The following is a 14908-nucleotide window of genomic DNA, read 5'->3' as shown; positions in this document are numbered from 1 at the left end:
TCCTGTATGTAGTTACATGTTTGCTGGATGTCTGTGTTCTATCGGATTTCTACACTTCCACATAAGGGCAGATAAGAAAGAGTGTGCGAGTGACTCAGGGTACAAAGATGGATTCACGCACAGTGCAGATGCAGACACGTCATCGGGTTATAGCGCATTTCATGTCTGTGTGACTTTCTGACTCGTCCAGCAGACAGACCGGTGGAGGCAGCTGGGGGGGGGGAATCTGCATCTTGATTGCGGAGACACCCCCTCCACTTACCAGCACACACACACGCACGCACGCACGCACACAACCACGCGCGCCCTCGTACTCATCCCTCGTAAAGGGGCGTGTGGCGCTGGCAGGGACTCAAACCCTCTGCTTGTGCATCAGCGGAGGAGCCGAGAGCCGTGGCGCGCGGAGACACGGACGCGGGGGGGAAACTTACAATAGATCTGAGACGACTTTTCCCTTTTTTTTGTATCTGTTCTTGTTTCCCTCCCCTTGGCATTTTGTTTGGGACTGTCTACTTTGCTCAACACTGACCGGGGTGTCACTTATTGTGGCTGCGCTGAATGGGAGCGAGCGAAACAAGGAGAGCCGGAGAGATCAGCGGGGAGGAGAGTGGTCTGCACGCCGAGAGGAGAGCGCGAGTCTCCGGGCTGCGGCTGTGCGTCTGTGCGCTGTAGGGACCCGCAGGACCGGGTTGGAACCGGCCGCTGTGGTGGTTCCACTGCTATTTCAAGAAAAGGGGTGTTTGAGGAATAACTTGGACTTGGTTTTGAGGGGACGATTGTGGTGACATTTGCTCAGCAGAATCGGAGGAAGCCCATCGGGTCGCACACTCTGCTCCACGCATGTTGGAAGTGGAGAGAGGAGGGCTGGATGCCTGCGGGTTTGCGAGTCCTCAAGGCGCAGGTGAATGCAGCTCTTTTTATTTGACTCATGCGTAAGATTGAAAAAAAATCCATCTTAGAATAAATTTATTTTCATCATTTTATCATGTAGCCTACAGTTTTACACATCTACCTGATATGATCCCACTATTGTTTCAAGCCTCCTTATGTTTTAGTTTTAAAATGTGAAGATTACAGCATGTATATGCTCTTAAAAGTAATTTTCTTCAGAACATACCATCATGTGCACTGTGTCTGTGCAGCAGTGTTACTGTACAGGGCTGCATGTGCTGATGGAGGTTTCTGAACACAAGCCGGCTCCTCTCTGGGTTCTTTTTCTTGTTGTGCACCATGACAGTAAGGGCAGCCTGAAGTCAAAGACCCCCACGCTCCTTTAATTTACGCTTTAATTGATTTTCCCTAAATTACAAAGTGCCACTTTTAATGGTGTCACTGCTGTGGAGCAGGGATTTAACCGTCGGCGCATCTGGGGAAGCTACTGGCGCATAAATGGAAATGACCCGGAGAAATAAGGAACTGTTTAAATTATTGTTCTTTTTCTATTGTTTAGATCCTGAGTAAAATCAATTGTGCTAAAAAATACACAGCCTATGGATATGTTTCTATCTAAGCTGGGGAATCATTCGTATGGGGGACAGATGGATTGGGAGGCGCAGGAACTTCTTTTTATAGGCACTACTTCAGTTTGTCACATATAATGATGAGTCCCAGATAGAAGCGGAGGAGGACATCCAGAGGAAATACCCCTACAGTATTAGTCATAATCCACACTTGCAATTCCTAAAACTTGATATGCTTTATCGCTTCGCATTTTCTCCAAACATCCCAAAAATCTTCAATATTTGGGGGGGGGAAATATTCCTAGAGGGAGTCACGTTGTGTTACTACATCTGCCATTTATGTGCAGCTCCTTTTTGTAAGGGAAGATAGGGGGAGGAGGGAGGGAGGGAGTGAGTGAGTAAAAGAGAGAGAGAGAGAGAGAGGGAGACAGAGAGTCATGTCACTTAACGGACTGCTGGCGCTCTGTGACTCAGTGTGCTGCTCCGCGTTCATATAAAGACGCGCGGCTTCCACCCACTATAGGTTAGAGCTGTTTGTTATCAAGTCATATACACCTCCTCCAGCGCCACCACTCTGATTCTACAGAGGTGGAGTGGTCTCAGTTTTTGGGGGAAGCGGTGTCTCTGAGCCACAACACTCGTGTTTATATCGGTTAAACCCAGATTCGGGAATGTCCGTTACGCACGGCAGCGGCAAGCATTCCTAACCTGCTCTGCATCTGTTTCCTCCAACTCCGCAGCCAAGGATTACCCCCAGCCCGGCCATCGTTTGATGGACTAAGGACACAAATCAAGAGCGGTGTCATTTCTCTATCGTTTCTTCGTGCGCTTTGGTGTCTTTGGAGAGGATATGGCACGGCCGGCACTGGAGAGGGGAGCGCAGCCGGCACAGGCGAGAGGAAACCGGAGCTGAAGGACAGGATGCCAGCGACCTGAGCCCGCACTCAGATCACTCCCGACCGCGCTAAAAGACACACTTTCTGCTTTTATTTGACGAGTTAAGCGGAGAACGAGAAGAAGAATACTTACCAAAAACAAAAAAAAGACGCTTTTGGAGGAGTTTAATTTTAAAAGTTTTTTTGTATGCGTAATTTTATTTTTGGGGTGATTAAAAACAAGGATGCATTGTGGATTAGTCTTGATCCTGTTCACGGGAATCCTCTTGGTGGTCAAGGCTTTCAAAAACGGTAAGTGTGACATCTGATATGTATTTAAGTAAATCTTTTATGTACACTGCAAGGCTACTAATCCCAATATTTTTTTAAAAGATAAGCTCGGCCTGATCCCCACTGATCTCCTGGCAAACCCGCAAGTCGCTCACCTGCCCAGTCTACCAACACGGGGAAATAAATCTTAGTCTCCGTTAGTTCTGTCGACTTCTTGCTTAACGCGTTTTTAGAGATTGCATTGTCTCTCTCTTTTAACAGTGTGTTTTTATATTTGTCATTGTTTGACTTTTTATTGAATAATTAAAATATTCCATACAATTTTCTTGGAATAGGCTTTGGTGGAGTTTAGAGTAAAGGCTTTGTTTATCTCCTATTATGCCACTTAAATCTTAAATGACTTTACTTTTATTTACTCAATATTAATTTCAGATTATCTGTGAGACCTTTTAGAAAGGTTTTCTTAATAATTCAAATCGGTTTTCGTTCAGCAGTAGTGACCAGCGGTAGTTTCCAAACTCTGGTGTTCACAAAGTCAGGCCAATTTCTGAACTTCCCCAACTTCTATATTCTCGCAGCATCAGTTTCGTTTCAACCTCGCGCTGTCCCTCCTTGTTACTCGCTTGATTCCGTCAGAGCAGGTCAGGCTGGAGCAGCAGATGCTGGAGACCTTTATAATGAAATGATGAATAGAAGCGCAAATGAAGATGTATGCGAGCAGCGGCAGCAGCGGGCCTCTGGAAAACAAAGGATTGTTCCTTTTGCACTGTTTAAAGAGATTTAAAGGAATAGCCCGTAGGACTTTGTGACTTTTGGCTTCAGCAGAACTAAAGTTTCCTTCAAGTGTTTTCCTTTTATTTGGACTGTTGATAATTTACAGCAATTTCTAAACAATGATAAAAGCTTCTCATTTTATTACTGTGTGTAAGTGCCTCAATTAAACCAGTGTCTACTTCATGGGCTCAGTGTTATATTCTAATTTTATTAAAATTATTGTTAATGAATTGTAACATATATATTTTAAATATAATAATGACAATAGAGAATAACAAAGTGAATCGACCCTGGGATATTTTGAGACATTCTTAGATAGTTAGATGAGGGTGTTTGTGTGTGTCATTGTGTGTTTGTGTGTAGCACTAAGCTGAACAAGATTTCCGTTTGTATTGTTGTGGTGAACGTGTTGTTTTCTCCTCCTTCTGTTTTTAAAGAGTTTCTTTTTTTTTTTCCCCCACTCCGCTCTGCAGATAAATGTGGAGGCAACATCAGAATCTCAAACGCCAACTACCTCACGTCGCCCGGATACCCCATGTCTTACCCCCCCTCTCAGAGGTGCGTGTGGGTGATATCGGCGCCTGGCCCTCACCAGCGGATCCTCATCAACTTCAATCCGCATTTCGATCTGGAGGACCGGGAGTGCAAGTAAGAGCACCACCACTTCTTGAATATGCAAAGCAGATGTGGTTTTTGGCCCCTAAAACTAATTCATTCATTCAATCCCTGGGTCCTCCGTCTGATTTTGAAGTTGGTTTAATGAGGGATAGAGTGAAGCCTCTTATAAACATAGTTAATCTTACTTTATTTTGTTTCTCAACAATTGGATAAACAATCTAACGGTATTAGCAGTTGAACAACCATCTAAAATCCATTGTTTAAAAGTACATATCATTGAACTCTTACTTTATTTTGGGAACCACAACAGGAGAATAATCCAAACACACAATAACATAAGATTTCTTTGTGTGTGCTGGGTTGTTTACATGTGTGTTTGTCTCATGTACATGCGAGGTTTATTGCATTTATGTGCGTGTGTGACTCTCGTGCCTCCCTTTCCCCACATGCCTATTGCACATGAAACTGCGCCATCTAGTGTTCACAGCCTCTCTGAAAGTGTGTTAATGTGATCTGGCTCTGGCACCACTTAGGGCGCCAGGAATGTCTCACCCCTACCATTTGGTTTTGGAATGTCCTCGCTTCTCCTCCTGGTAGAGTGAAGTCATTGGGGCATATTGATTTGAAGTGCCGTGCTTATGCAGAAGGCATCGGGGAGAGAGCGTGTGGCGAAAAACCCACCAGAGGCCATTAACTGTCGCTATTCTTTATGCTGCACGGAAAAGAATGGCCATCTTAATAAGGCATTCGCTTTCATTTTCCCTCTTAAAATCCCATTATTCTCCAAACAAGTGAGACATTCCAAGAATTGGTGACATTAAAGAACAAATCTCTTTTTAAATCAGCTCTCATTCTGTTAATGTCAGAGTTGGAAAGAAGGACAATTATCTGCCCTCTCTTGGATTTGTTTTTACTTCGGTATTAACTCAAATGGAGGACAAGTTAGCCCTTTTAAGTTAGATTTATTAGTTACTACCGATCCGTATTTGACTTGTAGCCACAAACTGTCACCTAGCGAAAGGCTAAGCAGCTAACCTGCTGTCAGATAGATAGTTTAAGCAGATGAAACCGGAGACAGACAGTAATGTGATGAGCCTGTGTCAGTGTGGGTGCCCCGAGGTGAGCCTTGCCTGGGCAGACCGCCTCCCTCTGATTGCCTGTCTGTGTGTCTGTGATTGTGTGTGGTTTTTTGTGCGTGTGTCGGTGCCTCTGCCCCGCTCCGTCTCAGCTGTTTGTTTACGCTGCAGGGCTCGGGAGAGTACAGGGCTTTGCTGGATCTTGTTACTGAATCCCCGTTCCACCCAAAACCTGGACCTTGCGCTTCTTTTGTGCTCCTTGAATGGCTCCTGGATTGGTTTGCAGGGTTTGGTTATTTTCCCTTTTTAATCCCAGATTTCATTCCCACTTTAACCTTCCTTCACTGCTGTCAGAGATTTATGGCAGATTGAATGCCGCTGTCTTTTCGAGGCAGGCTGCTCCTTCATGCTTCTTTTGGGTCCGATTTCAGCACCAGAGGGACCCTTAAACTGGCTGAGATGCCGAGTTAGAAACGGAGAGCGAGGAAGGGACAGGGGGGGTGGGGGGGGGGTTGCAGTAACAATGCTTGTGCTAATCAAATTAGTCGGGAATGAATTTCCTGTGTCTAAACACACACAGTAAAAAGAATTTAGCCCCGCAGGCTGTAGGAAGGCAGCTTTTTTTCCTGGCTGAAAGGAGGGCGGGCTTTGAGTTTCGCGATCCAATGATGTATCTTTTACAATTAGCTCTGCTCTTTCATTTAGTAGCCGTGTTGTGTGTTGACAGTTCATAAATGTGTTAGCAGATGAAGTTTGTGTAGTCTATGTGTTTGCATATGTGTTTGTATCACTCCTTCTCACTCATCCGTTTTTTTTCTTCTATTTGCATATTTCCTATTTGCATATTAATTACATTTGGAGCAGCCTATGTAATAACAATAGTATGTCCAGAGGACCTTCCTGCCTCGAGGAGCTAACAAAACGGCCCGGGCTGTGAAACTTAAGTAAGTTTCCGATTCATGTGGGCCACTCAAGAGATTGCACCGGAAAACGGGGTCATCCTGACCTCCAGCTTTTTCCTATTTTTAACACGGCGCGCCTTTTCATTTTTAATGTTTTAATAGAGTGGTTTTCACGGAACTTGAGTTTCACTTCACAATACATTCCACCTTGTGCGCCTTCTCTATTTTACTTAGTTTTCTTCCCTAATTTCAAATTATGGGACGTGTAACATGAGGGTATAGGTTATTGTGATAACCGCTGACAAGGCATGTCACTGGTAACTCGATTATACGCAAGAGAATAGTCACTTATACATCTGCAGACAGTAGGGTATGATTTGTTTTGGAGCCATCAGACTCCCTGTCGCAGCTCCACTCACCAAATCTTCCCTTACATAATGGAAACTGATGAGAACCAGAATGGCTTCCTTATCTGATGGACTGGCAGAGTGGGTGGAGGCGCAGGAGGGGTGGGGGTGCGACAATGCATGCTTCAGTGCACTGCCTTGCAATCTAATTAGTGGGCAAATGGAACACACATGTACCACATGTTCCCCAACATGGCTGTTATCAGCAAACCAAACAAGAAGCACTCAAGGTGGTGCTCGTAAAAGAAAAACAACCTTTTCTGAGTGGAGTCTGGCCGCGGCCGTGTTGTTGCACGTGTGCACGGCCCTGGACAGGTTTGTTTGGGGGAGTGCAGAGGCCTGTATCCTGAGAGCTGGAGGAGGAAAACACTTCATCACGGAGATAAGGACACTAAGTGAGCCCTGTGATTCTGAATGCAGAACGTGTTTACCTTCCACGCACCGCCGTAGACTTTCACAGAGCAGAGTTTCAGGGGCCACCCTCTCCACTTTCTCATAGCCAATGAGATAAAAGCGTAGCCGGCATCAAAGCAAATATTTGGAGTCAATTTGCTCTGAAAATCCGTGGAATGAGCATCTGAGCTGAGGTGAAAAACTCAGGTAAATAGATCTGCTTTCGCTCCGCTCACACCCCATGCACCCATTCTCTTCCTCTCCGCCATCTGATCAGGTCTGTCAGGCTCATCTGGCTGTGGCAGCTCTTGTCAACTGAAGGAAAAATTGGGGTTTCAGTGGATTTGAGTGTGAACAAGTGACAGACAGATTTCACATGGGGCAGACTGAAGGGCAATATATCCATTTATTTTTACACAAACATTTTCTTATAGTCTGACAAAGTTAGAGCTTCTAGAGTTTTTGAACTCACCTAACCTTCGAGAAAGACCTAGAGAGTGTTTGATCCTGAGCTGCAGGCTGTTTTCCCCACCCTCTTCTCTCCTGCTGACATGAAGAGGTGAACCTGCGTTCTATAGATATGATGTACTCCTGACAACATTATGAATCATTGATGGCATCGGATATGCTGACCAGACCAAAAACCAGTTCCCGCACTTCTCTGGCATAGTCTCTTGAAGCCAGCGAGTCAGTCAAGGCGGCATTGTGTTGTTTCGGAGGAGCAGACGAGAGGGGTTAAAAACACAGTGAGATAGTGTCTCCTTCTCTGTCTGGATGGTATTTTTTGGACCTCACAGAAATTCCACTGTGACAGTCCGTGCAGTGGGCGGTGGGGGGGTTTCGGAGATGTATGGCAGAGTGATACTAAGCAGTGGAGATATTTGAGGAATGTCTTCTCAAACACCCTTTTGTGGGGGAGATTATGCAGAAAGTCAGCAAAAGTCTCCTGCCTGGCCATGCATCAAAAGTCTGCTCGAAAAGCACATTTCTCTTTTTTTGAATTGTCTCCTTTCTCTGTCCCTTCCACTCCGCTCTCCTGCTGGGCAGCCCCTGTGGAAGGCAAACATTCTCTGCTGTGCACCCTCTACAATAGACATCCTGCCCGCCCTGGCATTCCTGACCAGGCCTGGACTCCAGAGATGACTAACAGGAGCTTGGGAAGGGGGGGGGGGTGCAGAGTATTTACCCTGTTCTAGATCTATAGTTGGCTCTTTCTTTCTCATGTGGCATCCCACCAACTCCTCTCATATGTTCATAGTGCAGAACAAAGAGGGCCACCTGTTCCTAAGTGAGAGTGGACAGAGGAGGCTTTAGGGAAAGGATCCTCTTGGTCACTTTCCTTAATTCCCCTGTTCCCCCTTCCACCTGAATAGCAGCAGTGCCCAGATAAAAGCGCAGTGGAGCTTCACAGCTGGGGAGTAAGGAGCTGTGACTCCTCCCTGCATCTGAAAACAGCGGCTTCTCCCCACTCACTGCTCTCTCACGCTCCTCTGCAAGGCAACCATGGGCAAATAAGGAGAAGTGGGCCGTGTGACCATTTATCAGCCGTTGTCATGGAGGAAAATAAATACGGCAGGAACGCAAGGAGAACCTTTTTTTTAACAAGGCTGAAGGCTTTTAAAGAGGGGAAGTGCTGTGACCTGCAGGGGCCGAGGGGACGAGGCCTCAAAGTGACACGGATTGTTGGAGATACTTATGGCCTGTTAGCGGACGTTTATTTCTGTTGTTGATGTGTGCCTCTCTTCAAAGTGCGTGTCAGAGCACATACACGCTGGGGGAGTTGAAAGCGTCGCCGCGAAATAGGCACAGCAAAACAAAGAGTGCCTACGGCGACACCACTTCTTTTAACTACCAGCTTTGACAAAAGCAGCTGAAATTATGCACCTTGCATTTCCCACAGCAATAGACTCCCACAGCTCACAACAATGGAAATCAAATTACACCTGAAATTACATTGCGCTTGAAAAAAAATAGCTCGTCAAAAGCGTCTCAAAGAGCAGCCCACTTTGAATTTATCTTGTTTGAACTCCACAGCAATTACTCCAAACCCTTGTTTTGTCAGCACGGTAAAACTTACAAAATTACTTCTTCTCTTAAATTGCTGTATGCAATATTTCTATTCTATTTCCTATCTGCAAACGTGACCGTTTATGATGCAAGCGAGCCATTCAAAGCGAATGAGAGCTGCAGAGCTGATAAATGTAACGCGTTGACCTTGTTAATTAACCAGAGGGCAGAAAAGACAGGACAGCAGACAGAGATGTTGCATCAGAAAGCCGTTGACCTTCACTGTCAGTACTCTCTCTCTTCTCCTTCGTCTCTTTGAAACATAAAGGGTTACTCCCTGGCTAATGAGCAGGATTAAAGTAGGTCTGTGCACATGTGTGCTTGCATGCATGCAGTACGTGTGTGTGTTTGTGTGTGTGTGTGTGTGTGTGTGTGTGTGTGTGTGTGTGTGTGTGTGTGTGTGTGTGTGTGTGTGTGTGTGTGTGTGTGTGTGTGTGTGTGTGTGTGTGTGTGTGTGTGCGCGTGCGTGCGTGCGTGCGACCGTCAGGTTGAGGGTCTTTTTTTTTTTTTCTTCTTCATCTGCCAGTGAAGTGTTTCACCTTGGCTGTGGCTTGGAAGGGCAGCCTGATTGAAAAGCTTTCTGGCTGTGGCATCTGCCATCCTCCCCACTGCTCTGTCACCACTTTGATTCATGCACAACCTGACCACAACCGGGAGGCGAGCCACTCTACCTCACAGCGGGAGGGAGGTCCACTTCACAGTGGAGGAGTAGGGAAAAAAGAAGTGAGTGAGGAAGGGAGGGAGAAGAAGAGAGACAGAGACAAGACAAGGGCCGTGCTCATAAATAACCTGCTGGATCCTCAGTCACATATCTGAAGCAGCACAAAAGTATCATACAGTCTCCTGTGTCTGCCTGTTTTGTTTTTCATCTCGATGTAGGAGAGTTAACAACTTGTGTTTGCCAGGAATTGAGTGTCACTAAGCTGCTTCTGGCAAACGGCTGGTGATTTTTTTTTTTCTTCAACGACTTATTTATCTTTCCAAGCCCAAACCGACACAAGTCTCCCTATATGGAAGTTTCTTGTGGAATGGAGTCGCGGCCCACACATCTTAGAGATGTCAGGCGTATGCTCTTTTACTTTTTTATCCAAAACAGATTGCTAGAAAAGGAGCCATATGGAGAGGCTGGTGATTAGAGGACAACATTTGGTAATCTCAGCTCTCTATCTGGACACGCGTTTATTGACTGTAAGAAAATTCATACTCGTTTCCCTTCCTGCGCCGATGAAAAAGCATTAAACACTGGGGCTGCAATTCAATTACACGTTTCTGTTTCCAAAGGACAGTTGGCAATAAGCACCATCCCCCCCCTCTCTCTGCCTCATATAATATAATTAGCAACAGGTTTTCCTCTCTCGCCTTGTTTTTTCCTTTCCATCAATTGCTGATTTCTCAGTTTATGAGTCTGCATGAGTAAAAACAAGAAGTGATACAGAGGGTGAGTGGATTAATAATAATTTGAATTCATGATATGTAGGTTACAGAGAAGTTGCAGGTCGTGGATTACTTTTCAAACACTATCTCCTATGTCTCACCCGTCCACAGGAGAAATGATAGAGGAGACTCCTTGGTTGAATTGATGAAGGAGTTCTGGATGCTTTTATACATTGTGTCCAGGCTTGTCAGACATGTTTCCTTCAGTGGTCTAACCTTGAATGGGGCTCATGATTTTGATTGATGGGGCTGTGCTCCTACGCAGCCTGTTTTTCCCCCCCTAACACCCCGGTGCTTACAGATTCACGAGGGGTGACCGGCAGGAGGGGGCCACAACAACCACACCGTTCTTTACTCAAACAATCAAGCGGGTCCCTGAAGGGCCTCAGGGTGAAGTAAAGTTTGTTTGCAATGGGTAAGAGGGTAGGTAGGTAGGAAGTAAAGCCGTGGACTCTCCTGTCTCAGCGCCAGATCCCTGGGGTCATTTTCGGTTACTGTGTTTGCGCTCAGCAGGCTTTCGTGGCCTGCTGGTGTTTCTCCACCACTCAATTCGGCCTGATTCGGTCGGGGTGGCAAGCAGACAGTGATTGATGGGGCGGTACCCCACCGCTCTCTGATTGAGTTAGAACACTCACAATCCCTCGCTTTGTTTGTCCTTCGCTTGATCTCTCCTCACTAAATTGGCTACACTAGTTTTGGTCTTTCTTTTACACCACAGCCACCGTTCCTTTTTTTTTTTCTCACGGCTCTAATTCTTTTGTTCGATGACAGTAATTTTAAAAAAGGAGTGTAAATTTAGCCCCAAGGCAACCGTTTGTGGCATTATCACAGCAGGGTAGTCCTGAAATAGTTATTAGAAGCCTTCATGTCTGGCTCTGTGCCCGGCAAGCCTCTTCCAGAATGACCCCTGCTTGGAACAAGTGACAAGAAGGCTCTGCATACTTACTTACACAATCTCACCAGGAAGCAGAAGGAAATGATACTACTAAGACAGGCATCCTCCCAAGTTGACGGGAAACTTTGATCGTGGGGCCTGTAGTTGGAAGAGTCACCTTGCTCTCCATATGCTGGCCAGGGCTGGCTGGCCATCAGCACTTAGATCAGCCCCGTAATGCCAAGCATTCCGCCCCTCTGCCCGACACCACAGAGGAGATGCACTGCTTGGCATGTGGCCCTCACAGCACGGACTGTTTGGCTTTCAAAGTGCTGCATCATTGGAAAATCTGAGTTCTTTGTTCGAAATGAGAACAATGCAGCCATCAGAGTGAAATGTAGGATGTGGTTTTAAACGGTAGACATTGCACCCAACGGCTGATCCGCATTGAAAGGAAATCTGGCAACAAACGATCAACTGTTCTTGAAAATATGTGTCCATTGTAAAAAAAGAAGAAAAGTGTATTTTTAACACCATCCCCTTTCCTCTTCCTGTTAAGAACCAGGAAAAGCTTGTCTTGTCTCAAGGTTATTGTGTGGTTTAAGGTCACATGTGTTTGCTGCTGGATGTTTGTGCATGTTGTACACACCGAGGAGGACAATCCCAGTCCTCTACAAGGCTTTTCTCAGGGCCTGCTCTGTCTCCCCTGCTCCCAGCCAAGTGGCTGCATGTCCAGCCAGATGACCGGGTCAGCGAGCACTCAGCCCAGACTGCTCTCTAACCCCTCAACCCCAGCCGCCTCCACAGGCTGCAGGGATGACGAAGAGAAGAAAGAGGAGAGGACGCCTGGTGGGGCCAGATGGGTTGTTTAATTGAATAATTCCCAGTGCAGTTATTACCACCATCGCCCTCGAGCCTTCTATCCATTGCGGAGCCATGTAAAAGAATCTTACAGGAAGCATATGCATCACACCACTGAACCTTGCAGTGTTGACAAATGTTTGCCAACCACCTCTATCAGCTGTTTGCATTTCTTTCTTTTGTTTTATTCCTTCACCGCTTCTATCAACTCACATGCCTTCACACTCTTTCTTGTTTTTTCTATCTCCCTCAGCAGTCAGTCTTACTTACTTCCTGCCCATTGTGGAGAGGAGAGAGTGTTTTGAATGGCACCCAAAGCTTTACCTCCAACTGACCCCTCGCTCAACTCTGCTCCTCCCTTCCCTTCCTCCTCTCCTCCTCTGCTCCTGCTTTCTTTGAACGTGCCCTGCTCCTCTCGCAACACGCACACACATATGGGCTGTGTGTATGTGGTGGGGGGTGCACATTGTCGTTGTTGTTGTTTTTTTTCTCGTCAGCCCACATAATGTGAAGTCGTGTAGCGTTCACTCGGCTAATCTAAGTCCCATGCCAAGTTCATTGGGTCACTGGCTCAAGGTTGTTTATGGTCATGCACACGTTTCCTCATGTTCCCTCTTGTCACATGGTTCCAGCGCACTGAACCATAATCATGTGCATCCTACACATGTAGTCATGAACAGGATATCCTGTGATAACCTGAAAGAACCTTCATTTTTATGCTTGACTCAAAATAAATGTGATATTGTTCTTGGACGATCAGCGTCATGATTCAGGTCTTTTCTGAAAGGTAACTCCAGATCATTTTAAAAGATATTATCCGGAGGTGTATGTGAGAACGCAAATGTTGGAGTCAGTTGCTGTGGACATTCTCTGGAGTTTCTTCTGCCAGCCCCTTGTTAAAATGGATAAAGTCCCCATGTGAGAACACAGCAGGAGATTCTCCTGAAGATTCACTGTGCATTGACTGACCAGAGAATCTCCTGCCGTGTTTTTCATATTTGAAAGGCAATCTCCGGAGAATTTATGGACCCCATTGTGCGGACATTCTGGAAACAGCTCATGTGATGACTAACACAGCTTCAAACAGGGTTTTATTTGTTTCACCAACTTTCATTTAGTTTGTAATGGGAATGAATGAATGTAGCTGTGTTTGATTTGCTACAGGCAGAATGGACTTACATCAAGGCAGCTAATTTGGTCCCAACTGTGTTGATAATAGCACTTAAATGAAGCTTTCTGAATTGTTTTCTCTAGGTCGTGCTCGCTGGTTTACACCGGTTGCGTCATGACGCTTTGTGCCCTCAGAATATGTATATGGTAGTTTGTTTCTCAGAGGTGATTCACATGGGAGCTGTGCCAAATAATATCACGTCTGCCGCTCCTGGGCAAGGGTGTAATGTTATGAGAAGTTCTCAAACGTATATATTGTGAACTGCGATGCAGGCTATGGGTGTTTTGAGTCTTCATTATACAGTCAGTCTAGTATAGGCTGCCTTGTGCTCCCTCTGCGCGGGGTGTGCATGTATCCATGCAACTGAGTCCCATAGGAGCCTCTGAGAGGGAGTAAGTGACGAGAGCGGGGAGGGGACAGTTTGTTTAAAAGACAGTATCAGGCCCGATATACCACATTGTCCCCTTTCTCCCAGTGCCCTGTTATTTTTACCCTTGACTTCTTATTGTTGTGACGACGAAGCATCATCTGAGCCGTGCCGCAGACCCCTGTGGAGGAGTCTCTCGTCTCTCACCTCTGCCTGCCCTCCTCTCCTGTGTAATCTAAGATCCTCTCAAATGTCAAGGTGGGACAAATGGGAGCCATTCCCTCCTGTAATGGCCCCAGAAATGGGCTGGAGTGTTTCTTTTTCCCTCCCTCTCTTTGTCTCTTTCCTCTTTCAGAAAACACGCGGGCCTTTTCATCCCTTTCTATCTTATTGCGCTGCTTTCTTTCTTTGTAGCTTTCAGACTCTCATAGCAATTTCCTGCTTTTCTTTTTTGGCCTTTTGTAAATTGAATCACAGAGTTTCTGGCTCTGTTGTTTTAATATGTTAAAGCTGTTTAGAACTGGGTGTAGCACTGACATATTGCATAACGGCTCTCACTCAGAATCACATATAATAATGCCATTTCATCACTGTGGCTTAACTTCTAAGAAGTGTTTCTAGAAATTTAGCCCAAGGATTTGTGGTTTCATTTGAAAAATCCTACATTCAGAGCCTGAATATTCATATCTGCACACTAAGATAGATACATATGGAGCGCTGCTGTATACTAAGCAATTTCATTTCTGAAGCTCACTGAGCAGAGAAAAAATAATAAATGTGTATTTCCATTTTGCCAAAGGCAGTTTTCAAATTTATTGTACTTATTCTCGCTGTATTCATGATAAGAAGATGTGCGATAGGAGAGAAAACTTGGGATATTCCCAACCCTGCTTACCATTGTAGCTATTATAAACAGCTTTCATACAGTCTGTTGAACTTTTCACATCAGAAGTGAAGTATTTTTTGACCTATTAAAAAAATCCAAAAGAAGAATATAATAATATAATCAAAATGGCAGCTTGTAATTTTGTACTGCATTCATAGATGGGGTATTAACACATAAATAGATGCTGTGGTCTTACAATATTTAGTTAAAAGCAGACATTGAGAGGTATTTTATAAAGAAATGAACATTCCATATTTAGAACATTTCTTCAAAAGAATGTTATTTAGAAATACCCTTTGCAGCTTAACAACCATTTATTCTTGCTGTCATCTGGGGGTTAATAAGATTTTTCCAGCTTCAGCAAAAGGACCTTTGTGAAAAATGCAGTCAAGGTAGTTCTCTGGGAGCAGGAATCACACATTTTGGAAGCATCACAACAAACAGTTTTGTTT

The 14908-nt window shown here is 45.3% G+C and overlaps 1 protein-coding gene across 2 annotated transcripts in view; it reads left to right on the top strand.

The window, feature by feature from the left end:
- Positions 1–294: 294 nt before the first annotated feature.
- The window catches only part of nrp1a (neuropilin 1a), a 59988-nt gene continuing 45374 nt past the window's right edge, over positions 295–14908 (top strand). The window contains exons 1-3 of one of the 2 annotated variants that reach the window (XM_034572302.1): positions 295–901; positions 2201–2647; positions 3874–4048. In XM_034572302.1, coding sequence (XP_034428193.1) covers positions 2581–2647; positions 3874–4048 — 242 coding nt within the window. In that variant the 5' untranslated portion in view covers positions 295–901; positions 2201–2580. Of the gene's footprint in view, positions 902–2200; positions 2648–3873; positions 4049–14908 lie in introns of those variants that run through there. The other variant, XM_034572303.1, reaches the window with a different exon arrangement.

This window comes from Hippoglossus hippoglossus, chromosome 20 (genome assembly GCF_009819705.1).
Source record: "Hippoglossus hippoglossus isolate fHipHip1 chromosome 20, fHipHip1.pri, whole genome shotgun sequence".
Taxonomy (NCBI): Eukaryota; Metazoa; Chordata; class Actinopteri; order Pleuronectiformes; family Pleuronectidae; genus Hippoglossus; species Hippoglossus hippoglossus.
This window is presented reverse-complemented; position numbering and strand designations above follow the sequence as displayed.